The 26,100-nt window shown below is 44.4% G+C and overlaps 4 protein-coding genes and 1 long non-coding RNA gene across 8 annotated transcripts in view; 1 reads left to right on the forward strand and 4 right to left on the reverse strand.

Annotated features, from left to right (window-relative positions):
- Positions 1–10,690, reverse strand: part of gabbr1b (gamma-aminobutyric acid (GABA) B receptor, 1b) — an 80,256-nt gene extending 69,566 nt beyond the window's left edge. The window contains exon 1 of one of the 3 annotated variants that reach the window (XM_061060424.1): positions 10,505–10,690. The gene's annotated coding sequence lies outside the window, so the exon portion shown is untranslated. Of the gene's footprint in view, positions 1–10,494 lie in introns of all 3 variants that reach the window. The other 2 variants (XM_061060423.1, XM_061060425.1) reach the window with 2 other exon arrangements.
- mgat1b (alpha-1,3-mannosyl-glycoprotein 2-beta-N-acetylglucosaminyltransferase b) overlaps positions 1–26,100 on the reverse strand; it is an 82,835-nt gene that overhangs the window by 21,466 nt on the left and 35,269 nt on the right. The gene's annotated exons all lie outside the window — the stretch shown is intronic.
- Positions 16,788–17,363, forward strand: LOC132991313 (uncharacterized). The gene is made up of 2 exons (XR_009676170.1): positions 16,788–16,896; positions 17,257–17,363. It is a non-coding gene; the product is annotated as an uncharacterized LOC132991313 (long non-coding RNA).
- sh3bp5lb (SH3-binding domain protein 5-like, b) lies at positions 17,270–23,737 on the reverse strand. Its single transcript, XM_061060050.1, has 6 exons — positions 23,128–23,737; positions 22,771–22,833; positions 22,488–22,616; positions 19,894–20,055; positions 19,556–19,729; positions 17,270–19,398 (listed from the first exon to the last, which is right to left on the reverse strand). The coding sequence occupies exons 1-6, from the start codon at positions 23,371–23,373 to the stop codon at positions 18,760–18,762; spliced, it is 1,413 nt and encodes a 470-aa protein (XP_060916033.1). The 5' UTR covers positions 23,374–23,737; the 3' UTR covers positions 17,270–18,759.
- Positions 24,927–26,100, reverse strand: part of gtf2h4 (general transcription factor IIH, polypeptide 4) — a 7,768-nt gene continuing 6,594 nt past the window's right edge. The window contains exons 13-14 of one of the 2 annotated variants that reach the window (XM_061059989.1): positions 25,776–25,837; positions 24,927–25,285 (exon numbers count right to left, since the gene is read on the reverse strand). In XM_061059989.1, coding sequence (XP_060915972.1) covers positions 25,175–25,285; positions 25,776–25,837 — 173 coding nt within the window. In that variant the 3' untranslated portion in view covers positions 24,927–25,174. Of the gene's footprint in view, positions 25,286–25,775; positions 25,838–25,860 lie in introns of those variants that run through there. The other variant, XR_009676167.1, reaches the window with a different exon arrangement.

The following is a 26,100-nucleotide window of genomic DNA, read 5'->3' on the forward strand; positions in this document are numbered from 1 at the left end:
CGCTCTGTGAGGAGAGAGACGCTCTGTGAGGAGAGAGACGCTCTGTGAGGAGAGACGCTCTGTGAGGAGAGAGAGAGAGACGCTCTGTGAGGAGAGAGAGAGAGACGCTCTGTGAGGAGAGAGAGAGAGACGCTCTGTGAGGAGAGAGACGCTCTGTGAGGAGAGAGAGAGAGAGACGCTCTGTGAGGAGAGAGACACTCTGTGAGGAGAGAGACGCTCTGTGAGGAGAGAGAGAGAGACGCTCTGTGAGGAGCGAGAGAGAGAGAGACACTCTGTGAGGAGAGAGACACTCTGTGAGGAGAGAGAGAGACACTCTATGAGCAGAGAGAGAGAGAGACACTCTGTGAGGAGAGAGAGAGACACTCTATGAGCAGAGAGAGAGAGACGCTCTGTGAGGAGAGAGACGCTCTGTGAGGAGAGAGACGCTCTGTGAGGAGAGAGACACTCTGTGAGGAGAGAGAGAGAGACGCTCTGTGAGGAGAGAGAGAGAGAGAGACACTCTGTGAGGAGAGAGACACTCTGTGAGGAGAGAGAGAGACACTCTATGAGCAGAGAGAGAGAGAGACACTCTGTGAGGAGAGAGAGAGACACTCTATGAGCAGAGAGAGAGAGACGCTCTGTGAGGAGAGAGACGCTCTGTGAGGAGAGAGACGCTCTGTGAGGAGAGAGAGAGAGAGAGACACTCTGTGAGGAGAGAGACGCTCTGTGAGGAGAGAGACGCTCTGTGAGGATTGATGGTTACAAGGTCAATTTTATCGACTGAACCACATCAAGTATTCAGCTATTATTTGAATAAGGCAACTTAAAGTAACAACATGTTTCATCAGAGAGAATAACTTTCAGTGAAGCAAACTGGGACTTTGTGTTTAATACTGAAGGAAAATAAACCAAATTTTTTGCTGCAGGACAAATTACAGAGTGTCAGGGGGCTGATTAAGATTTATTATCTGAGAGATTATCTGATTTATCTGCATTTTCAAGCCAATTAATGAAGAGATTAATTCAATTTAAATCTGAATGATGCAGTTATTAAACCCCTTGATGCTCTGATAACTGTTTCTGGGTTAGTTTGTTAATCTCTGAAGCCTGCTGAGTGTAAAAATAACATTTTCTTCTCCATCTTGTGCAGACACCATGAAGCTTGTGTTCTGACAGCGCGTGTGACCGTGTGTTTGGACCGTTTGAGAGCTCGGGTCCTGGCTGCATGTCAGATCCTGTCTCTCTTTGAGCTCAAAAAGCTCTCCAACTTCACCAGAGTCTGGACGGAGCACAAGAGCCCAGAAATACACTCACACGACTCTGTCCTGTGGGAAGGTGTAGGATGCACAAACACACCTGCACACAGAGCTGACATTGCACTGACTTCCTGGTTCTGCATTTGCACCGATTGACTAAGCTACTACGAGTTGTGTCTCGTTTCGTTTCTCCATAATTATGTCAGAAAACGTCGCTGCATCTACTCAGCCATCTGTCACCTTTTGGAGCACACCAAGCTCAGCGAGGCACAGATCAGGTGTTTGGCTGCGATTAGATTTGGTTCTGAATATTAACTGATCTCCAGTCTGATCAGCTGCAGAACGACACTTCATATTCAGACTCTCTGCAGCACTATGGCTCTGCATGGCCAAGTGTAGGACGATAATAGATTCATGCTAATCTCTGAAATCATTTGAAACATGTTCAACAGGAGTTGGTTTGATCAGGGACAGAGATAACAAGCCGTCAGGAGACAGTTTTTGTCGAGGAAAAACATTTCAGACTACATATAGAAACACCTGAGTGAAAGAGCAAGATAACCATACCTAGGGAGTGTCATGAATTGAATCTTTAAGCAGTGTTCCCTCTGTCTGAAATGTTGTAAACACATGATTGTCTTCCTTCTTGATCTATTTATGCCGTTCACTGAAAGCTGCCTCTGTGTAATCACGGGAATATTTCATGTTTTTTTTTTTTTTTTGGATGTGAATGAGCCGCTCTGCTGTGCTGATAATTCGGCTGAAAGCTTTTGTCACAGCTGGAACCTTTCTGCTGGAGAAAAGGTCTGAAGCAGAACAAAAACGGCTCCCGTCTGAGCTCTGATCGCATCGGTTAAAGAGTTCATCTTGTGATTTGGGATTATTTGTGGAGCTGCAGATTGGACTGAATCCTGCAGGTGTTTTGGGAGATAACCTTAACCTCCTCTCTGACCCTGCTGCTGCTCCTCCTCCTCCTCCTCCTCCTCCTCCTCCTCTTCCTCCTCCTCCATCAGTTTTATCACATCTGTCTGTGTCTGCTCTCTTACTTGCTTTGAGATCAGCAGCCACAGACAGATGCATGTTCACACGGCTGCAGCACTTCAGCAGACATGACGTGTTTATGATCGTTCTCTCTAGACATTTTCACACGTGCACTCCTGAAAATTTCTAGAAAATTCTCGGACAGACCGCCCCTGACATCTTCCTGACTTGCTTGTTCACACATGCGCCTCACAGCGGGACTTTTTCCCTGTGAGACTGAGGGTCTCAGGAGGACAAGCGGATGCAACGTAACATTAAAGTCAGTGGATTTTAAACTTGAGGTAAAAAAAAACTTTCATCTGTATGTGATTGCATTGCACCCTCATTTTGAATTTCTGCATCTTCGATTGAGTGGATGCACAAAAATAACGATCTCAGGCTTTCAACAGAGACTAGAGATATCGTGTTGACCACATCCATGATCTAATGGTCACGACAGGTGTATGTGACCTGTCTGTTCATAACCCATAACGCTGTAACTGCACCCCCTTAATCTCAGATCTCAAGTCATTTTGTTCAAGAACCGAGCATCAGCAGAGGAGAAAGAAACACTGACCCACTCTAGGAAAAACAAAAAAAAGATAAAGTGTCTCTAAAGCTTCAACATCTTCAGGCTCACAGAAAACATGGCTGAGAAAGATTCAGAGGTCAGAGGTCACAGGTGGGATTTATTATTTTATCATCTGGAGTTTCACATCAGTCAAACAGGAGAGGCCTTCAAAGGATCAGAAACTGAGTCAGATACATCTCCAGGTGACTGACGGTGAAACTCTGTGTCAGACTGTCTGCGTCAGATAACAGGAAGTGGTCCTCGAGTCCGTCTGGGATTCTCACCCAGAGGAAACAGGTTTGATATCCGACTGCAGCGAGATTCAATTTAGATTTAAGGTGGACTAGGTGCTGTGATTTAAGGTGGACTGTGTGATGCTAGTTAAGGTGGACGGTGTGATGTGATTTAAGGTGGACTGTGATGTGATTTAAGGTGGACTGTGTAATGTGATTTAAGGTGGACTAGGTGCTGTGATTTAAGGTGGACTAGGTGCTGTGATTTAAGGTGGACGGTGTGATGTGATTTAAGGTGGACTATTTGTTTTGATTTAAGGTGGACGGTGTGATGTGATTTAAGGTGGACTATTTGTTGTGATTTAAGGTGGACTGTGATGTGATTTAAGGTGGACTATGTAATGTGATTTAAGGTGGATTGTGTGATGTGATTTAAGATGGACTATGTAATGTGATTTAAGGTGGATTGTGTGATGTGATTTAAGATGGACTATGTAATGTGAGTTAAGGTGGACTATTTGTTGTGATTTAAGGTGGACTGTGATGTGATTTAAGGTGGATTGTGTGATGTGATTTAAGGTGGACTATGTAATGTGATTTAAGGTGGACTATGTAATGTGATTTAAGGTGGACTATGTAATGTGATTTAAGGTGGACTATTTGTTGTGATTTAAGGTGGACTGTGTGATGTGAGTTATGCTGCATTCATGTGGTGTCGGACAAATCGGAAAAACGAGTTTACGAGTTGTAAAATGCACATGAACACCTGCTCAAGTCGGAACAACAAGTCGGAAACTCGGAAAAGAATGAGGTGCACGACTTGACGTCAGAATCGTCATCAAATGGGGGGCAAAATATGTTTTGTTAATGTTAACATACTTTTAATTAATTCAGGTATTGCACATCAACTTTTTGCTCAAATATAACTTTTAACAGTCACATTCCACTGATCTTCTTCATACCATCAACGCTGTTTTTTTGCTGTTGTTACAACATTCAGACTCTCCGAACTGAAATCACTTGAAGAACGACTTCCAAACTCGGAAACTTGGACCACCCGAGCAGCACATGAATGCAGCATTAAGGTGGACTGTGAGGTGATTTAAGGTGGACTGTGATGTGATTTAAGGTGGACTGTGTGACGTGATTTAAGGTAGACTGTGATGTGATTTAAGGTGGACTGTGATGTGATTTAAGGTGGACTGTGATGTGATTTAAGGTGGACTGTGATGTGATTTAAGGTGGACTGTGATGTGATTTAAGGTGGACTGTGATGTGATTTAAGGTGGACTGTGTGATGTGATTTAAGGTGGACTGTGAGGTGATTTAAGGTGGACTGTGTGACGTGATTTAAGGTGGACTGTGATGTGATTTAAGGTGGACTGTGTGATGTGATTTAAGGTGGACTGTGATGTGATTTAAGGTGGACTGTGTGACGTGATTAAAGGTGGACTGTGTGATGTGATTTAAGGTGGACTGTGTGACGTGATTTAAGGTGGACTGTGTGATGTGATTTAAGGTGGACTGTGATGTGATTTAAGGTGGACTGTGTGATGTGAGTTAAGGTGGACTGTGATGTGATTTAAGGTGGACTGTGTAATGTGAGTTAAGGTGGACTGTGATATGATTTAAGGTGGACTGAGTGATGATTTAAGGTGGACTGTGATATGATTTAAGGTGGACTGAGTGATGATTTAAGGTGGACTGTGATATGATTTAAGGTGGACTGAGTAATTCTAGTTAAGGTGGACTGTGATGTGAGTTAAGGTGGACTGTGATGTGATTTAAGGTGGACTGTGATGTGATTTAAGGTGGACTGTGTGATGTGAGTTAAGGTGGACTGTGATGTGATTTAAGGTGGACTGTGTAATGTGAGTTAAGGTGGACTGTGATGTGATTTAAGGTGGACTGTGATGTGATTTAAGGTGGACTGTGATGTGATTTAAGGTGGACTGTGTAATGTGAGTTAAGGTGGATTGTGATGTGATTTAAGGTGGACTGTGTGATGTGAGTTAAGGTGGACTGTGATGTGATTTAAGGTGGACTGTGTGATGTGATTTAAGGTGGACTGTGATGTGATTTAAGGTGGACTGTGTGATGTGAGTTAAGGTGGACTGTGTGATGTGAGTTAAGGTGGACTGTGATGTGATTTAAGGTGGACTGTGTGATGTGATTTAAGGTGGACTGTGTAATGTGATTTAAGGTGGACTGTGTGATGTGAGTTAAGGTGGACTGTGATGTGATTTAAGGTGGACTGTGTGATGTGAGTTAAGGTGGACTGTGATGTGATTTAAGGTGGACTGTGATGTGATTTAAGGTGGACTGTGTGATGTGAGTTAAGGTGGACTGTGATGTGATTTAAGGTGGACTGTGTGATGTGAGTTAAGGTGGACTGTGATGTGATTTAAGGTGGACTGTGATGTGATTTAAGGTGGACTGTGATGTGATTTAAGGTGGACGGTGTAATGTGATTTCAGATGGACTGTGTGATGTGAGTTAAGGTGGACTGTGTGATGTGAGTTAAGGTGGACTGTGATGTGATTTAAGGTGGACTGTGTGATGTGAGTTAAGGTGGACTGTGATGTGATTTAAGGTGGACTGTGATGTGATTTAAGGTGGACTGTGATGTGATTTAAGGTGGACTGTGTAATGTGAGTTAAGGTGGACTGTGTGATGTGAGTTAAGGTGGACTGTGATGTGATTTAAGGTGGACTGTGTGATGTGATTTAAGGTGGACTGTGTAATGTGATTTAAGGTGGACTGTGTGATGTGATTTAAGGTGGACTGTGATGTGATTTAAGGTGGACTGTGTGATGTGAGTTAAGGTGGACTGTGATGTGATTTAAGGTGGACTGTGTGATGTGATTTAAGGTGTACTGTGATATGATTTAAGGTGGACTGTGTGATGTGAGTTAAGGTGGACTGTGATGTGATTTAAGGTGGACTGTGTGATGTGAGTTAAGGTGGACTGTGATGTGATTTAAGGTGGACTGTGTGATGTGATTTAAGGTGGACTGTGTGATGTGAGTTAAGGTGGACTGTGATGTGATTTAAGGTGGACTGTGTGATGTGAGTTAAGGTGGACTGTGATGTGATTTAAGGTGGACTGTGTGATGTGAGTTAAGGTGGACTGTGATGTGATTTAAGGTGGACTGTGATGTGATTTAAGGTGGACTGTGATGTGATTTAAACACAGATGGAACAAATAGAACAGAGCAGAAGACATGAATAAATACATCGTTTCATTGAGATGTTTTTAATTTTCATTCAAAGATTATTGTGTAACCATGAACTAAAGATTTGTTTCTCTCAAACAGCAGCTGCTTTAAAACCGTGTTCCACTTTAACAGCAGCAGGACGGACACAGCGAGGGGCTCTGATCAAACATAACATTTGAGTGTGTGACGGTAGAAAAACAGTCACACGCTGACGTGTAGCAGATAATCATCTCTTTGACAAAGAGAGAGCCATTATCAACAGAATGGACAAGAGGCCGAAATGAGAAACACCGCGTGTGAAACAATACGACATGATGATCCAGCTCTGATCGGGAGCTAATGGAGGGCTGGAGCGTGTCCCAGCATGCACTCTGATCACCTCTAATAACAGAGGGTCCAGTCGTCATTCAGAACATTCAGTGAATACATGAGGCTTCAGCTCTCTGTGTCCATACAGGCGAGTAGCAAACAGAGAAACAATTGTGTAAGTGAGATTATATGAGCTGGTGTTCAGATCTCTGAGTCTGCGGCAGAATATTAAAATCGTGCTTTCACATTACCACACATCATCCAGAAATATTTCGGGGTGAGCTGCATGTGTGCATGCAAACAGCCAAATCTTTCACCCAGACTTTTCCCAGAATTTTTCCTCCCAACCCCAGAGGACATTTCCGCATGAACTCAGTGAGGTGAGCCGATGTGAGACTGGAATAAGACTACAGACTCACAACATAAAACAGCTTCATTATGTCTTTGCCACTATGTTCTTCTCCGCTCTTTTGCTGATATTTTGAATGTGTTGAATTTCATGTAGCGTTGATACAAAGGCAAATCATTTCACAACAATATCAGGCTCTGATACTTTGAAGCCACCTCACTGCAGAAAGTGTATTTGTCTAATTTCTTAGAGTTATTTCAACTTTAACTTGATGTTGTCTCCCCTTTTTTGTTGTGATCTCCTGAGCCCTAAAGAAGGGACACGTCAGGCTGCTAACCCCCCCCCCCCCCCCCCTTCAAATACACCTGCCACCAGGGCCGCAGCTGAAACCCAAGTTGTTACTTTCCTTTTAGCTTTTTCATCATTTTACTTGATCTCAGCGATGAGAAAATGGGGAAATATCGATCCTGGTCTCGAGTAAATGATCCGTCCAAAACCCAAAGAAATACAGTTTACTCTTAGGGGAGGAGAGAAACTGGAAAATGAAGCGTCTGACGACCCAGTGATTCTTTAAATGTAGCACACACACGCACACACACACACACGCGCAGCTCTTATGGCCAAAGTTCACTTTGTCACAGTCTTAATTTTATAAAATGTGGTCCGGGTATGTTCGCAAAACACGGCAAAGTTCAGGCTTAAACAGAAGTTTAACTTCTATAGAGAAAAGATGGAGAAGACGCCTGTTGGAGAAGTTGGAGTATTTAGCGGTGTCTCAGTTTGTGTGTGTGTGTGTGTGTGTGTGTGTGTGTCAGTGTGACAGAGAAGAGTCCAGACATCCTGTATGATCCATAGATCCTCACAGACTCCCTCTCTCCTCAGCTTACAGATTATCCCCTCTCAGTGAAGCAGCTGCTCGAAAGGTGTTTGATTTCTGCTGCAGAGACCTTTCCAGAACCCCTCCCCACTCTCTCCCCCCCCCATCACAGTGTCAGGTTTGATCCCAGCGAGAACACCTGTCCTTGAGCAAAACGCTGAGATACACACACACCTCTTCTCCCAACTCTCTGTGTGACTGAGACAGCCGAAAGACAACACACACAGAGAGAGAGAGAGAGAAAAAATGGAAATGAGAGGCAAATAAATGCAAACTAAAAATGTTCCAACACTTTCATATATTCACACAGAAACACACACACACACACACACACAGCTTATTGGTAGGCAACGAGCTGTACTGGGTCGTTCTGTCTCCATAACAGCCGACTTCAGAGACGCGCTTCAGCACCACGGACAGAGACACACACACGCTGCGGTTAGCCGAGCGCTTCACTTTGAAGAGGCTCTAAATGGTGGTATGTTTAAACCTGTGCTCTGTAATCTGAGTCAAACAGTGTCAAATAGGGAACAACACTTTTGAATGAATTGCTCTAGAAGATCGTTTCATCCGGCAGCAGTGAAACCGTCTGTAATGGCTGCAACACAACCCTTAAAGGAAACAAAGTGCGTCCACTAAAGGTTCTGGTTTTTGCCCCTGCAGGATCAGATCGGTATTCTTAAGAGTGTAACATTTAACCCGAAAGCATCCCCAAAGAGAGAGACCTTTTTTGTTAAAAGGAAGATGATTTCTTTAACCACAAACTGACATTACATCGCTCTCTTCAAAGACACCAGACGCCATTAAACACGAGAGTTGCTGATCTACTACTGCCTCCATTTGTGAGTTTGATCGAGGCAGCAGTACATCAACAACTTGTGTTTTCTGTGGGTTAAAGCCGCTGGTGTCCTTGAAGAGAGTGATGTGAATTAATACGATATGCATGAATACCGACGGAGCCTTACGCCGTACACCTTGCTACCACTTGCTGGTGTCGTTTGATTTGAAAATATGCGGGTGATGCCTCGTAGGGTGGTTACACACGAGACGATTTAAGCCTGATTTTGGGCCTGATTTGCCGCACCTTAGACTTTGCAATCAATCATTTCTCCTCAAGTCAAGTAATCCACAAATGTGCGGTGTCAGTAGAATAATTAAGAGTCGTTTGATATTCACGATTCCAGATCAGGCCGGAAAACCCACACTAGCCAACGAGAACGAGCAGACCGGGAAGTGTCATCAGTCGGATGTTGTGCACGTTTACAGCTCACACACGTGGCAGCGAACTTAAACACAACTGAGCCTCGAGCCAAGCGGAACAAATGGCAACAACACGAGCGCCTTTTTGAAGTCTCATGAAGCCAGCTGACCATGTTGATCATCCTCTATATTTGTTTGTCTTCTAAAGTCACATTCGTTCACATGAGTTTCTGTGAGATCTTTTGCCTCTGGAATCACCACTGTGAAATCCTGAATACTAAACGTGGGCAAAGTTTCAGATCATGAGGTAAGCGTATGTCGGAGTAATCCCAAGGATGAGTCTGCAGAGGGCGCTAAAGGGCTCGTTCTTCAAATCACACGAGAGTTCCCTGATATGAAACCAAGAATCTTTTTATGACGGCTTCAAGCCTCTACATGAGCAGCTGAAACCTCTTACATAGGCTCTCTTCTCCCAGCACTGGACAGCAGCCCTCCCCTGGCAGCCCTGCAGCCTTCTGCCTCCCCCAAGAAGGGGGGCTTAAAGAGACAGCAGCTGAAACAAACTGTGTCAGGCAGAGGCTGAGAGAGAGGTTTTTAACGCCAGTATCAGATAAATAAGGAGGTTTTTTTTCTAAAGGTTTCACAGACTGACAATGTGAAAGGTAAACATGAGGATAATATGGGATCTTTATGAAGCTGGAATCAGAGATTGTTGCCTTTTTTTCCAAGAAATATTCTCAGACTTGTTACTAATATTCAATTAAGTTGATGTAAAAATGCAGAAAAGTCTTTGCTCAAGTTGCTTTATTGCAGTAAAAAAAAAAAACATGCATGCTCTAAATTTCATGCATAGCTCAATAGGGAGTAATGTTTAATGGACGAAAATATGAATCGCTTATTTTTCCCCACAATGTGACGTGCTGAAACCGCAGCATCCAACATGCACACACCCTGAGAAATCAATACAAACAGACTGACAATCACTCTTTACATCTTTATAACAATAGATTCTTCTTTAAGCTCATCATTACCTCACTGTGTCACTGTACACACACACACACACACACACACCTGCAGACCCGATGACAGGGAGATAAACTGACCTCACTGTCTGCATCAGCTGCACCTGTACTCATCATCTATGAGGACCACACGCGATCTCCTCGTGCGTGACGCCCGGGTGAAGATAGCGCACGTGAGAGCGCAGAAAGGATGCTGAGATTTGAAATGTGATGTTTGAATGGCTGAAAATAAATAAATCAGTGTGATGACAGCCTGTTCTGCTCTTTGATCAGATATATTAAGTGTGTGATCAGCTGGGATCGATAAGTGTGTGAGCCAGCTGGCAGCCTTTTGAGCTGCTGTCAGGTGTGAACATGAAACCTGCAGCTTCAACATCAAACTTCAGCATGAAGCTCAGTGTGTGTGTGTGTGTGTGTGTGTGTGTGTGTGTGTGTGTGTGTGTGTGTGTGTGATACTCACTCAGACAGACCTGCTGTGTCTGCAGCTTCACACGCCGCAGCTGCTGCTGGTGGTGATGATGATGATGGTGCAGAGGATGAAGAGGCTCCACAGGCTGCAGCACTGATTCAGTGAACCTGGACTCAGTTAGTCCTCCGAGTCCCCCGAGTCCTCCGCTCAGTCCGGATCAGTGAATCCTCACACACTGACAGAAGCAGAGAGCTGCCCCTCTCTCTCTCTCTCTCTCCTCTCACACACACACACACACACACACATACACAAACACGCACAGTATGATACACACACTCACTTAACGGAGGAGCCCCCTCCCTCACTCTCTGGTGACGTCACTGAGAGATGCTGCCTTCACTTGCAGTCGGAAAAAAAATCAGATTAATTCTTTTTACAACAAAAACTTTAGTTAATCCTCTTTTTACTCAGACTCTTTCTAATAAATGAATGTAGCCCCTCCTAGTGCGTTTAACCTGCATTCTTCCTAATGACCAGCAGGGGGCGACTTCACTGTCAGATTATATAGAAGTCTACGATAAAATGTTCCTACTTCTCAGTTTTTTTATTCCCTCATTAAACAAGTTTATGGTCTCGATCTCTAGTTTCAAGTCTTCCTTAATACAGCATGATGCTCATTTAGTAAATAATGTTTCCTTTAATGCAGAGGTTAGACTACAAGATCTAAACACGATTCAAGCCTTATCCGTCAGACGTACAGTTTCAGGAGCCATCAGCCCCAGAGGAAACTATGAGGCAGAGGAAAAGTTTGTAGAGCTCTGGCAACAACGGTTTTTGTTTGTTTACAGTCCATTGTCTAGCCCCGCCCCTTTTCCCTCCTGTCGGTCATGTCAATTGGTTGAGTACCACCCTGTAGTCTGTCATGTCTGTTGGTCAAGTCACCGCACAAATGTATGGCCCTGTGATCACCTCATCTGACACAGAGACATAAGATTGTGTAGTCTGACCTCTCAGCATTAAAGTCAAGTAGATGAGCAGGGAAGGGCTCAGGGCGGGGCTACCTGTGATTGACAAGTCTGTTAATGAGGACAGAGAAAGTAATCCTCCCTCTCGTCCTACTTTGGTCACTTCTGGTTTGATTCAGATGAACATGAAGATTAAGTTCAAACAAGTGGTGTCATCCTCCTGATCAGGTTGTTCACACATGCACCTCACAGCGGGAGACTATACCTGTCGGACGGGAGGGGGGTTGGGGGGGTGTCTCCTGAGTCCAGATGTGACAAAAAAAAAAAAAGAATGACATGGTAGTGGGGTACAAAGCTACAGAGTCCGTTGTAAATACAAAATATTTTATAAATGTTACTCATAAAGACAAAAACCTACAGTGTGCTGGTTTGTCTCTCATTGTGGGATTTCCCACGCTTTTGAATGCAGCAGAACGATCCCTCTGTCTGCAGCCTGTGGAGGGTAAAATCAGAGTTGTGATTGGTTAATGGGGAGACTGCCCCCGACCCCTCCTCCTTTGATAAATATGAGAGACCTCCCACAGTGGAGCAGTCAGCTCCGTCCTGCAGTGATGGATGGAGACTCTGACAGGCCCCACAGTCACTTTAAGGACCCCCTTCAAAACCAGATGGTTCATCTTAAGGGGTTATCCCTCTAATAAGTTTACACTGAAATGTTCACCTGCAGATGCACACAGAGACCTGCATCATCATCATCATCATCCTCACCTTCAGCATCAGGAGGGTCTTCCTCTTCACCTGTCCTCTCACCTGCAGGCTGAGTCACACAGCTGGAGTCCGGTTAAGCTTCTGCTTCGTTTTCTGCTTTGTGGGGGGGAAAAAAATCTCATTAACTTTCCTTCTTTCATGTCCTCTCTGAGTCAGAACAAAGCTCTGCAGACAGACAGGCTGCTCAGTGTTCAGTCTCTGTGTTTGTTCAAGACTCGACATCGAGGAAAATCAGCAACATAAATAGAAAACACTTAAAAAAGACTGAAGAAAGAAGGTGGATGATTGGTTGATTTAAATTAGACGCTTAAAGATAGACTCAGCAGCTTTTCCCCCAAAACAATAAAATATTGACTTATACTAAAGTAAAGCTGTTCAATTGTCCCTTATGGGCGTCCGTACATGTGTGGTGCTGACTGTGCTTGGTTTGTTCTGGTTTGACTCGGGTCGTTTCTGGGCGGAGGTGGTGTGTTTCCTCCAGCCAATGACAGCGCGCAGGTGAGTTTAGGAGTGGATACAATTCAGTGATTGGACGATATTCAAACTCGTGAATGTTGCAAACACAAACTAAGTGAAAAAGAAGAGAAAATATAACCATAGTGAGGTGAAATACCAAGCGGGTAAAGTGCGTTCCAAAACGAGGGTGATCTTTTTGGTTTTCAGCCGCAGAGTCGGTCTGGTTAAAAAAAAAAAAATCATGTTCCTCTATAACATAAAGGTCTCTCTCTGTTGGGGTGCGTTCTGTGATGTTGTCAGACACATTTAACAGGAGTCACAAGAAGAGCTTTTAATGGACCCGCTTTGATCCATTAAGGATTATGTCTCGGTCTGTACAGCCGGTTTCTATCGAAGAAATTTCACAAATGTTTGTGTAACTGAGTGTCATTACTATCCATAAACATGTCCAAATATTCATCCATCCATTATCCATACCCCTTTTTCCATGTGGTCGCGGGGGGCTGGAGCCGATCCCAGCTTTCATTGGGCGAGAGGCGGGGTTACACCCTGGACTGTTCACCAGCCAATCACAGGGCTGATATATAGAGACAGACAAGCAGCCACACTCACAGTCACACCTACGGGCAATTTAGAGTCTCCAGTTCACCCGGGGAGACATGCACGGGGAGAACATGCAGACTCCACACTGTGATAGGGATTTGAACCAGGAACCTTCTCAATGTGAGGCCGTCGTGCAGCCCACTGTACAAAAATGACCCAGAAATAAATGTCAAATTGTCTCCTTTTTTGAAGACAAAGTGTTTAACGAGCTGACTCTAACTCGCCCCTCTCTCTCCTTCACGTCACAGTTTCACGCCGATGTTCTGCAGCTGCTCCTCTTCCTCAGCTGTGTTTGTCCTCTTTTCCATTTTCATGCTGTGTTTATAACAGGATTATAAAAGGATCGGTTCATTATCACACACACAGACTCTGCTGCTGCACCTTAGAGGAGGAGGGAGAGGATGCTGTCAGAGGGCGTCCTGGCTGCTCTTCATCCTCTCAGCTGTCATCATCACTGTCAGTGTGACGGCCTCCTCCTCCTCCTTCTCCATCATGTGTCACCTTCACCCACTGCAGCCCTGAAATTATACACCGCCTCTATCCTTGCTTCTCTCCATCACTACCAATTATCACTTTCTCCTTTCACCGCTCAGCTCTGCACATGGGCGTCTTAGTGGGGGGGGGGGGGGGGGGGGGAGGCAGGAAGTGGGACTGACTACCCAGGGCCCCAATTTATAGCTTCACCTGACTGGCCCAAGTGTTTCGGTCACCATTGAACACTCTGTGGAGCACCAGCACGGGGTTATTAATTTTCCATCTCTTCAAAATGGTGCATGTTTCTGTGGTTGTCAGGTGACAACCACAGAAACACAGAGGTAAGATATAGAAAATAAACTGCAGGTTTTGGACACGTGTGATCCAGTTCTAGTCGGTTTTACAGCTTAAATCATAGTTACAGCAGTTGTTGAGGGCAGAAAGTGGTTTTAAGGCACCCCCCACACGGCCGTTTTGGACGCCCCTTGGTTTGCCAGCTATGAGACCAGTTATCAGGTCAACAGGTGTTGTAGCGATGGAAGCAGGCAAGAGAAGTGGTTCAGATAGAAGTGATTGTACCCGACCTAAAAAGCCTCTGCATGTTTCTAATAAGCTCCACGAGCAGAAACGTGCTCAAACTAGGATCAATATTGGAGATGCTTTTTGAAAAATGGAGAGAGGTTAGAACGCAGAAAGGTTTACAGACCGATGCAGAGCTGGCTAAACACTGAAGCTTCAGTGTCCACAACATGGCAACCTGCGTGAGCATCGACTCTGGCATTGTAGACTCTCTACAATGTTTAGAATTTAGACCGCAGTACCCATTTTAAACACTAGGTGTCAGAGATACATATTGCTCCTTTAAAGGTGAAATTGGCCCAATACATAAATGTAATTCTTTACTCTGTCTAAACTCTGACAAAACAAACTTCTAGATGCTATAAAACAATTCAAATAACAAAAATAAATCAAAATTATGTCGTCATCAATTTTTAGGAAGGTTTTTCCTTTAAATTTGCTAAATTACGTCCTACAAATGGTTCTGTCTGCAGCTTCCTGTAATGGCACTCTGACCGGTTTCTCCTTAAAGGGTATGAGCTGATCCACATCTCCTGTGTCTGATACACTTACTGTGGACAAGAACATCACTGTGCCTTCAACTTGTTTAAGAGTGAGAACTTGGAGAGGATTTCAGTCTCATTACTTTATGTTACTTCAGAGTGCAGACAGTAAATGATGGGAAACTGTCATGTCCAGCTACTTCAGATCCTCCACTTCCTGTCCTCGTGTTTTCTGCCCCGTCCTGATTGTCTCCAGGTGTGTTTCCTCAGTCTGCGTCTCTCTTTCCTTCAGCGTTCCAGCCACAGTTACTGAAGTTGAGACATTTTGGTATTTTGATCTTTGCTGGGGTTTTTTTTCTTCTTTTTTTTCTGAATTTGTCGTAGCCTGTTCCCTTTTTAGGATTTGTTTGTCTGTGATTTTGATTTTCAAAGTAAAAGACTGTTCTCTGCTCTGTGAGACTGTGTGGTGTGTTTAAGTCCAATCACTTGTGGTTTCAGGGTCATTACAGAAACAGCTGATCTCACCTGTCGAAAGCTTGAAAATATACAGTTATATAATATATACAAATACACAAATATACATATAAGTTAACACATTTTTAAAATCTCTTGTTTATTTCAAACATAAATTAAAGTGAAAACAGATCATGGAGTTACACACTGGAGTTATATTACATCTGAAACACAAAATACATCTCATAAAATACTCAGTATCACACCACACTCTTACAAAATATCATCCATTGTCAGTTTCAGTCACATACCGTAAAACTTCAAATAAAAGCTCCTCCCAATTTAAGGCCCCGCCCCTTTCACTAGCCCGGTGTTGCCAGGATGCATTTAGTTTGTTGGTTTTAAATTAAGGAGAAAAATCTGCAAGATGTAAAAACTGACCTAACACACCTGTCCAAAGAAGACAGAATAATAATAGTATGCGTGTAGGCCTTTAAACAGGTGTGTAAACTGTCTAAGGCCCCGTGTCAACTTGGCTTTTTTTCTAGATAGAAAAGCGCTGGCTCGAGCCAGCCCCGGCTCCTCGTCCTCACCGCCGCCGAGAGGCAGGACTTATGTTTCACAGCAGCCAAGACACAAGACCGGCCTGTCGGCAGCAGTGGTCTCGCCATCAACAGCTTTCTCCATAGAGCCTGTTAGCATAGCTTCCAAGCAATATGGCGGACGTTAAGTTTAGATTCTGGGAGTGAGTTCCCACCCACTGATCTGTGATTGGTCTGTAGCTTCAGTGGTCGAAAATATGAGGAACTAGCGTTGTAGTTTCACCCCCGCTAACCCCAACAGCTTCCGATGACGCAAAATGACGAAGGTATATATTTTTAAGGACATTTTTGCCTTTATTGGAGAGAACAGCTGAAGAGAGAGGAAGCGTTGGGAGGAAAGGGCCGAGGTCAGATTCAAACCCGATGGCTGCTGCGATGAGGACTGTAGCCTCCGTACACGGGGCACACGCCATAACCCTCCTAGGCTATCCTGCGCCCCTTACATATTCTTTCTGGTGTTAATGTGTATTTTCTATCTTGTATATAATAAAGCGCTCGTCTCGTATTGACGCCTGTCCCAAATAAAGGCGAGGTCGTTTACCAGACTGAGGTAAAAAGAAAGCCCGAGCTAGTACTAGAAGTTTTACGGTAATCCTCCTTTAACATAAATAATTTATAACAGGATTAAATAATTTAAAAACAGAGTGTCCACTCTCTGCAGTCAAAGTGTTAATAACACATCCATTAACAGCGGTCACTCTAGTTTCATGGCGTTCATAGACATGACATCCTCCTCTATAATTAACTGACACTGCGATCATTTTGGCTGAACGAACTCGATCACGTCTCAGAGGCACTTTAAAGTAAACACATCAACAGCTTATCAAACTTGTTTTCATCAGGCATAAATCGGTTTATGGCTAACTGTGTGAGGAGAAACAGGCCTCTAGCTTCACGGCTGTGAGCGCTTCTTAAATTTAAATGACTCATAATGTTTGGAAGAAGATCATTTTAATTAAAGAAAACCTCAAACTAAGAGTAACACTTTAAAGAAAGGTCACAGTATTAACCTTTTAAAGGCAGGGTTGGTCATTTCCTCCAGATCCACTTTTTAAGATTCTGGTGTAAATTGTCTTTAGGTCCTGACAGAAATTAATAACTCATGTTCTCTGAAAAAGGAACAAAGAAAATCTGCCATCTGTATCAGTTGTAAGCCTGTAAAAACTTCCACCAATGTCTGCCATGAGGTACCAATCTGATGAACCAATCAGACGCCTCCCTGTCTCCCTGCTCGCTCTCTACCTCTTGTGTTCACTAGCCCACACTCAAAATTCGTCACGGATGACTTTAAGAGTTTATACTGTGAGTTTACTTACCACTGAATGAGACGACGTAGTTTCTACACAATGTAAGAGATGAGCTGAGGTCCGCTTCTGGAGCAACGGCGCTCGTTCAGTAAGTGAGGGGCGTGGCTTTAGAGGGAGCACAGAGGGGAGGGGGTGTAGACGGAGCACAGAGGGAATGCTACTTTCAAAATCATGCTAGTTTTAGAAAATCACCAACCCTGCCTTTAACTTGTTGCTTATTATTTGCAAGTATTAGTCATCTTAGCTAACAGGTCATTAACTTAGAGTTTGCCCTCCTTATTACAGCTTATTGAAAGTTAAGACGTTGTTGACCATGAATTATGATCTAATATGCTTTTGCTCATTTCATCAGTATAAGGGTCATACTAATTAGGGCTGATACAGATATCAATATTGGGAAGAAAATCTGATACAGATACATCGGCCGATATCTTTCTTACGTCTATGAAGTCTGTAGAGATAGATAGAGAGATATACACATTTACTGTGTTGATCGCTAATAAGCGATTGAACGCTTGTGGAAAGGATATATAACAAAGACAAGAAGGTCACTCAACTGGAAAGTAACTGCCCATGTTCATGCATCACCTCTCAACACTCTGGAGCGTGATGATGCCTGTTCTAATCCATGTAGCGCCCTCTGCTGGTGAAAGAGAACTGCTTGCGTAATACAATGAAACTCAAATTAAATGCTGTTTGACTGGTGAATAAATCGAGTAATATCGGCGTACATCTGTGATAAAATTAGCCGACACTGATAGTCAATAGATAAGCTAATATCGGCCGATATTATCAGCTGGCCGATTAATCGGTCTGGAGATTGTATCATTTTAAAACACATGGAAAAGGATCGAAGGATGTAACAAACTCAGTATTTCCTGCCCACATTAAAGAATACTTAAAACTATTTAAAGAATACTTTCAATGCCGTTTGTCTTCTTGTCATGAGGAGAAGAGAAAAACTACTAGAACAAAAACCTAGTGTGCAGGTGAAGCATGGACCGAGGAAGACGTCGTCACGTTAAGTTATCTGACCTGACCTCTGCTTTCCTCTCTTGGGAATAAAGTTTTATCATCACTCCGGGTTTTAAAAATAAGCTCAAAATTCATGTTAATACAATCCAAGCGTTTTATGTCTCTGTACATATGTGCATCGTATCGTTCTTCTTCTTTTTTCTTTTTTTCACGAATGTGCGTAAAGCATGTGAAATGAAACGACACTTCAGGTGGAGGCGACCAGATTCTGACAAAGTTCTGAAGCTGTGTTCAAAAGCAAAGTGCTGCAGACGAAGATTACCTCCACTTTGATGTTTTCTAGAGTCGACAAGCTGCCGTGTGGACGCGACAGACAGGAGGAGGTTTGAAAAACTACACACAAGAATTAAACATCTGCACGTGTTTGTAATGTTTCTAACCAGCTGGTTTGGTTCATGCACTTTGTTTCAGTGTGTTGAGCAGCAGACTGTGCAGAAGGTGTGTGTGTGTGTGTGTGTGTGTGTGTATGCAGGTTTCCTCTCTGTTTATGTCCGTCACATAGGACTTCATCAGTGTGTGTTTGATGTACCTACAGACGCTCCTCACTGCAGTCGGAGCAGCTGTGTCCATCACTGTCCTCCTCCTCCTCCTCTCATAGACTCACTCTCCTGTGGTGCTGCTTGGTGAAGCTCTCCTGCCTCTCCTTGCCGACGCCTCCCTCCTGTAACTCCTCATTCTTCTTGTTCTGCTGTGGGGGCGTGTCCTCCCTCTGACGCTCCTCCCTCACCACCACAATGCTTAGCGGTCTCTCACCAGGCTTCCTCTCGCGCTCCTCCCCAAGCGCGCTCCCTCCGTCGCTCAGCTCCCCGAGGTGCTCCACAGAGTCACACTTCTCCAGGTCGGAGGCGATGGTCTGCAGGCTGATGACCGACATGCAGTCCGACCCTGCATGCTCCACCTCCTGACGCTCCCGCTGGCCCCACCCGCTCTCCCTGTGACGCTCCACCCACAGCCGAGTTTTCTCTCCGTCCGCCCAGTCGCTCTCTATCCCTCCGACCCCACCCACGCAGCTGCCGACCTGCACAGCGCTCGCCGCTCTGACCTCAGCCTCGGCTCCGACAGGGGAGCTCCGCCCCCCGCAGATGGCAGGGCGCCCCCTGCTGGCCATGACCCGCCCCCTCTGAGCGTGGATCTGCTCACTGATCTGCTCCAGGTTCCTCAGAGCCACAGAGTAACGCGTCTTCACCTTCGACACCTGCTCCTCCAGCTGCACCACTTTGGCCTTGTGTTCCTGAAAGAGAGGAAACAGCCGGTTAGAAACGCTCACACTTGATCCCGTGCCTTTCTTTCTTTAAGTTCAAAAGTTTAATCCGTTTTCTTTTACCACTTTGGTAACGTGTATTTGTATTTCTTTGTAAGATAAGAAACACGTCACCGGGTGCTCTCACCTCCAGGATGTGGTTAAACTGAGCCTTGAGTTCGAAGTAGGGTTTGGATTTGAGGATGACCTTCTTCAGGGTTTTCTGCAGAGTCTGGACTCGAGCCTCGGCGTCCTGACAGAGCTGAGTGACCCGCTGGTGCTCCCGTTCGCTGCGGAGACGCTCCTCCTCCGCCTCGTTCACCTGAGCAGGACATGAAACACAAACATGTCGACCATGGGGATGCAACGATTGAAAAAACCAGAGCCGATATTGTTGATTTTCAAATGAAGACAACAGCAACTTCAAATTTAGTCATCTTACGACCAAGCTAAAGTCAAACCATCAGCAGCCTCCCGGTCGTGTACCTTGGCGGTGGCGTGGTTGAGCATCTCCTGCCATGTCGGGTCCATGGTGTTCCTGTCTGCTAACAGACCCTGCTCTGCTACATACACCATCTCTCTGGCTGCAGTGTGCATGGACACCGCTCGCTCATACCTCAGAGCCGCCTTCTGCGTCTCCTGCTGCGCCTGAGGGGAACCAAAAGACACGACCATTTAAAAAAAAAAGAACAAGGGCTGCACACACCTCGTGTCCCTTGAAAAGCCCTTTATAAATTCTATTTATTATTATTATCATAAGATTCCTTGCTATATTTCTTGAGATGAACGCCTGCAGGTAATCATTAATAAAAGGTGATGGCTGATTTAAAGCCGTACCTCTGAACACAACCTGGTACCGACTAAGTTTAGAGTGCGATTCCATGGCAATCTGGGCTGCTTAAGAGAGCCATCAAATGCTATGTTCCCACTTACATAAAACTCTTGAAAAAAACTCATCTAAGTTTTTCGCTCTGAGCTGCATGTGTGAACGCAAACAGCTAAATTTTTCACTCCTTTCAGCCTCCTGGTGTTTTTATTCTGCAGAAAGTCAGAGTGAGCTGATGTGAGAACGAAGCAGGATATAATCAGGAGAATTCACCTGGAGCGAGTGGGAGGGGGGGTGGTGACGTTTATTCCCTGTGATCGCTGCACAACCGTAGACTGTCTGCACGCCACCTCTACGATCACCGTGCTCTAATGAACCTGCTGCATTATGTTTCCTGTTCTCCAGTATGTTCTTCTCCACTCTTTGGTTCAGATTGAGATTCTGTTCAACTACACGTAAAGCGACTCGTCGGCCACGTCCCTGTCGTTCTTTTTACGTCATGTCTTGCCGCAGGAGACCCCCCTCCCGTCCAGCCAGGATTTATCCTCCCACTGTCAGGTGCAAGTGGGAGCAGCCAGATAACACGGCGCTTTGGAGCTGAAATTCTCAGGAGTTCATGTGTGAAAATGGCTTCAGTGACACTTCAAACTCTGACTTTTTGCTGAACAGACCCGTGTCACCCTCTAATCTGGCCTCGTGGTACACCCCCAGGTGCACCTCTAAAGTAAAACTTCAGTGTTTTTGTGATCTATCCTGGTGGAATAAAAAGTCTGAGCAGCTCAGTGAGTCCGTCCGCCTGCAGGCAGCTGTTAAAGTCAAGGTTACTCTGATCAGGTGTGTTTTCTCTGTCTCTGCATGAGGGAGCAGCAGGACGCTCGGCTGCATGAAGGGGAGGAGACGAGGTCGCTCTGACAGATTAATGACTGCACAACACTTTATGAAGCAGACGCTTAGCGGATCTCCTCTCATGTTTAAAGTCTGCATCTGAACACCATCGCCACATTTCCCCGACTCTCTCTCAATTAGCATTTTTATAACCACAGATGACATCGTTAACAGTTCAGATTAATAATCCATTATTGGTTTTATTGAAACCATTAGACCTCTGCTCTCTCTCTCTCTCTCTCTCTCTCTGCTCAGCCTTCTTCGGTTTAATTACACTTTCAATGAGTCCTCAGCGTGTTGATTAAACATGACTGACACTTCTGACCCACAGCTTCAAGAGCTCAAAGTGTTATCAATCAATTCGTTTCATTACAGACAAATCTTTCAATCTGAGAAATCACTGCTGACATTGACCCTAGTTTGCTTGCTCGAAATAAACATCTTCTCTCTCTCGTCTCAGAGCGCTCTCTTGTCATCCTGTATAGTCATGTGTTAACAACTAAATGTATTAATAACATTTATTATATCATCCACATTACACTCATTTTATGCTTTTCTTAAACAACTGCTAACCCTGACTCTATGTTAGGAAATACTCGATGGTATATTCATGTATTTTTCTCCACATTCACCACTAATCTTACTGCCATGAGCACTACTAGAAACTATAACAAAGAAATACAATATACAAGTGACGATCCAACTCGGGTAACATGGTTAAAATACACACAGAGGGTATATGATGTTGGTTTACGACACCTCTGGTCACATGATGGAGTCGTTTGTCCAGTCTGATGGAGGCCGACTGAACCGACACTCGTGTAAACAAAAAAACTTTGTTTATTTAATAATGTTACGATGCCGATTCAGAAGTCATAATCTATATGATTTCCTCTCTGGTTATTGGGTTTGGGCTCCTAAAAGCAATAAAGCAGAACAGCCATCTCAGTTTCAGCTTTTAAATCGCTGCAGACCCCCGCTTGAGTTTCTCTCAACATTAGAGCTCAAAGACTTTTAGTCATACACTACACCATACCTGACGGATTCATTGAGGTACACTCAGGACAGAGACTGTGACACTTTTTGTCAACCTTCAGAGCAGCAGGAGGCCCCAAACTTTACACTGAAAGATTGTCTTTAGAGTCAGTGCCTCATCACTTATTCAGTAGCAGTGTTCATGTTTGAACCTGATTTCCATGAAATTTTTGTTTTTCTTAAAATGTAGTTTTAATCAAACATCATTCATTTGTGTTTGTAAGTCCACAAAAACTGAAGACACTGATTGCAATGCACATGTTGAATGTATCCCTCTTCCACTGATCCATGCACACACACACACTCATGTCTCATCTTCAGCTACAACACTCACTTCTTTGGCCAGTCTGCGGGCTTCGTAGTACGGCCTCGCTTTCTCGATGCAGGCGCCGAGCTGCGAGCCCTGACCATTCAGCTTTCTGGCAGAGTCAGTCAGAATCCTCCTGTAGCTGGACCGGGCTTCCTGCAGGGAGCACACACACACACACACACACACACACACACACACACACACACACACACACACACACACACACACAGGACCAAGCATCACATGCCAAATTCAGTGAACCCTGACATGAAACAGAGGCTGCAAGAATACAAACAAACTGTCTCACATCCAGCTGCAGCTCCAGCTTGTTGATCTCATCGCTGGCCTGGTTCAGGTGCTCCAGCTCCTCCTGCAAACAAAAAGCAAATGTAATCTATAAAAGGCACAGTATGAACAGAAAATCTGGAATAAAAGCCATGATACAGTGTTGAAAGGGGGGGGGGGGGGGGCATCAGCAGTCCTGCAGGCAGATGCAGCTGATGCTGGGTGGGTACCAGTCTGTGCAAGGAGCAGACCAGTACCATCATGTGTACCTATATTTACATTGTTCAGATTTATTCACTTTGAAGATGCACTTTTACACAACGTTGTTAAAACAATGGAATAAATATATTTCTTTAATATTGATATAAAAATAACATGCCTGTATTCTGGGGTCCAGCTCCTCCTCATATTTTGCAGCATCCTCTTCCTCCCCTCCAGTTTTATTCCGGCTCCACGCATCTTCATCTCCCTCCTCCTCGGTGTCTCCTTTCACTCCTCTCCGCTTCAGCATCCCGGTGCTCCCCGCTCCGCCCTTCGCTTCTTCCCCCGGGGTCTCCTCCCGCAGACAGGCCGGGTTGGGGACCCCCGCGGCGGTCGGAGTTTCACGCGAGGTCCCCGGCTCCATCTGCGGCCTGGAGTCCGGCTGTCGTTTTTATCCCTTTATCGAGTTTATGTCCCGGGACAGGAAAGTCCAGTGTCCGTGTTTACACTGGTTGAAAACAGCCTGAAGCACACTCGTGATAATAATCATAAAGCGTTATCATGTCCGGCTGTGGCTGCAGTACAAACATGATGTGGCTAACGCTAATGCTAACTTTAGCCAGCCCTCACTCTGGCTGCTCATGATGACAGAGGAACTGTGCGATTCTCTGCCCTGCACGGCTGATTTTACCTACTTATTCAACTATTAATGTTCATATAGATGGATTATTATTTTGTTGTTGTTATAAAAAAATTACAGTAATTAATGTTGTTTGGCTCCAAAGCATGTTTTGCACGTTTTAATTAATAAATGGAGGAATGTTTGGTGTAAAAAATAAAAAGGTTTCACCAGCTATTCATCGGCTTTTGATTTAGAGAAATTAACAGAAGAAAAGTATTCTCCCATTCTGTTGTTGTTTTTTGAGTAGTTTTGATGTTTTTCAGTTTGAGGCTATTTCAGGAAGGGGGAAGTTTAAGAAATGTGTTGAAAGAAGTTACATTTTGCAAATGGAGAAGGCTATTAATTACAGAAAGAACAAATGGGAGAAGGGATACTTAAGTACGGCAGCCTTAAGCAGATATGCATTAATATATTTGCCTTGTCTCCGTCTTCCTGATAACCAGTTCTTTTCTTGAGATCCCGACTTATTTTATCCCGACCAAGCGGTAAACTCTGGTGTTGAAAATGAAGCCAGTGCTGAAATACAAAATCCTGCAGTTTGTCGAGTGTCCACTAGAGGCTGGCTGCAGAAGCCCAGGAAGTCACATACACACCCATTCAAAAAAGCCTGTTTTTACATAAAGAAATTAACATGTTTACAGCCTGGTTCAAAAACCAAATAGGTCTGGTTAGCTCATGTCTCGATCGACACACACTGTACGGGGGGTGAATGTTTTGATGACTCATCTGATTTGATTTTATGCAGGATAACAGTTATTCACAATAAGGCGTGTAGCTGACCTGATTGACAGGTAAGCGCGGTGTATCAAGAGGTTTAAAACCAGCCTCAGCTCCAGCTCTCAGCCTGTCGTTAGGTTGACTGAAAGTTAGAGCGAGGCAGCATTTCCAGCATGGAGACCACCATCAATGGGACTCCAAAACAGGAACAGATGCTGAATTCGTATGCGCCTCAGGTTGTCCCAGTTTCCGGGTTGAGAAGTTGTTCTTCTTGTCATTTTGACTTAATTTGATTTGACAAAAATCTGCCTTTTGCGAGCCATAGCAACATAAGCGCCAAGCAGTCGTGCAGCAACACATTTTATTTGTTTGACTCCCATGATAAGCAAATTTTGGTTGTTATGTCAAGATCTCAGCCTATTTATCTTCTTATCTCCTGAAACCAGTACAGTGGTTTTCCCCTCAAAATGAACGAAAAACTATTTTTTTCCCCCGAGATCTAAAGAAGTTAACTCATTATCAGTCTTTGTGATGAAACGGCTTCAGTTCAGCCTTCAAGAGACAAATTAGCAGACATATTTTCACTCTCACCGTTTAATCCAAAACACATGGAATAAACATCTTTTGAAATATACAAAATAATTAAATCCTCTCCTCTTTCTTACAGCGATGAACAGGTGACCTCAGAGTCGTCACTGCACCTCCTGTGAGTCTCCGTCTCTCGTCCTTGTATTAAGAGCGAGTCTTTCTCCTCTTCCCCGTTTTATGCGTTGTTTTTGTCTCTTTGCCACATGTCATGTGTGAGTAATCATCTTCTGTCCTTGTGTTACGTGTGAGTCTTTTGTCGTTTCCAGAACCTCTTCACCTCGCTGTGTCCCTGAGGCGACACCACCATCACCCTGTGAGCCACATCCTGCCACACCAGACAGCCCAGACCCTGAAACCCAACCACAACATTACAGAACAGCAGCAGGAGGAACAGAACCTATCAGCACTTCAAACAGAAACATGTTAATACATAGAAGAGACAATCGTGACAGTGAGCCTGAAAGGTCCACTTTGAAGGTGTAAACATGATGTGTTATCCAATGGAAGCTCATCCCAAAAAAATATCAAAATATCAAATGAAATAAATTAGATTACTTATCTTGTTATCTAGGAAGTAACCACACATGTTCTCCTCCATTAACAACCTCTGTCAAAGCATCGCTGTCTTTATATTTGTTTTTTATTTGAAGACCCGAAGAGAACCCAGCATGCACAGGGAGAAAAGGCAAACTCCGGCCCTGATTCGATGGATTCGAACCAGGAAACCTTCTCGATGTGAGGCAACAGCGCCAACCACTTAACCACCGTGCAGCTTATTCATAATGATGGTTCATTGTAAATATTTACTGATGGAGCAAGAGAGTAAAACAAAATCCAACCTGAGCTCGGTCTCTCAGCACCTCAAAGTCCACCTGGGAGAGGAACTGGTTATACAGCACACCTGCAGGAGAGAACACACACACACACACACACACACAGACACACACACACACACACACACACACACACACACACACACACACACACACACACACACACACACACACACACACACACACACACACACACACACACACACACACACACACACACACACACACACACACACACACAGTCAGGTAAGAGATGAAGGTCAACACTCTTCTCTATTCAGCTCAGCTCCTCTGACTGACTGATGTCAACTTAACCAACAACTGTCAGTCA

This window comes from Labrus mixtus, chromosome 16, assembly GCF_963584025.1.
Source record: "Labrus mixtus chromosome 16, fLabMix1.1, whole genome shotgun sequence".
NCBI lineage: Eukaryota > Metazoa > Chordata > Actinopteri > Labriformes > Labridae > Labrus > Labrus mixtus.

Bases quoted from the DNA above. Each gene is read 5' to 3' on its own strand.
- sh3bp5lb (XM_061060050.1), bottom strand. From the start codon at position 23,373: ATGGAGCCGGGGACCTCGCGTGAAACTCCGACCGCCGCGGGGGTCCCC. The intron at 22,617-22,770 runs GTGAGACAGTTT...TGCTCCCTGCAG, and splicing joins AGCTGGAGCTGCAGCTGGAT to GAAGCCCGGTCCAGCTACAG. The intron at 19,399-19,555 runs GTGAGAGCACCC...CCTCTCTTTCAG, and splicing joins AGTTTAACCACATCCTGGAG to GAACACAAGGCCAAAGTGGT.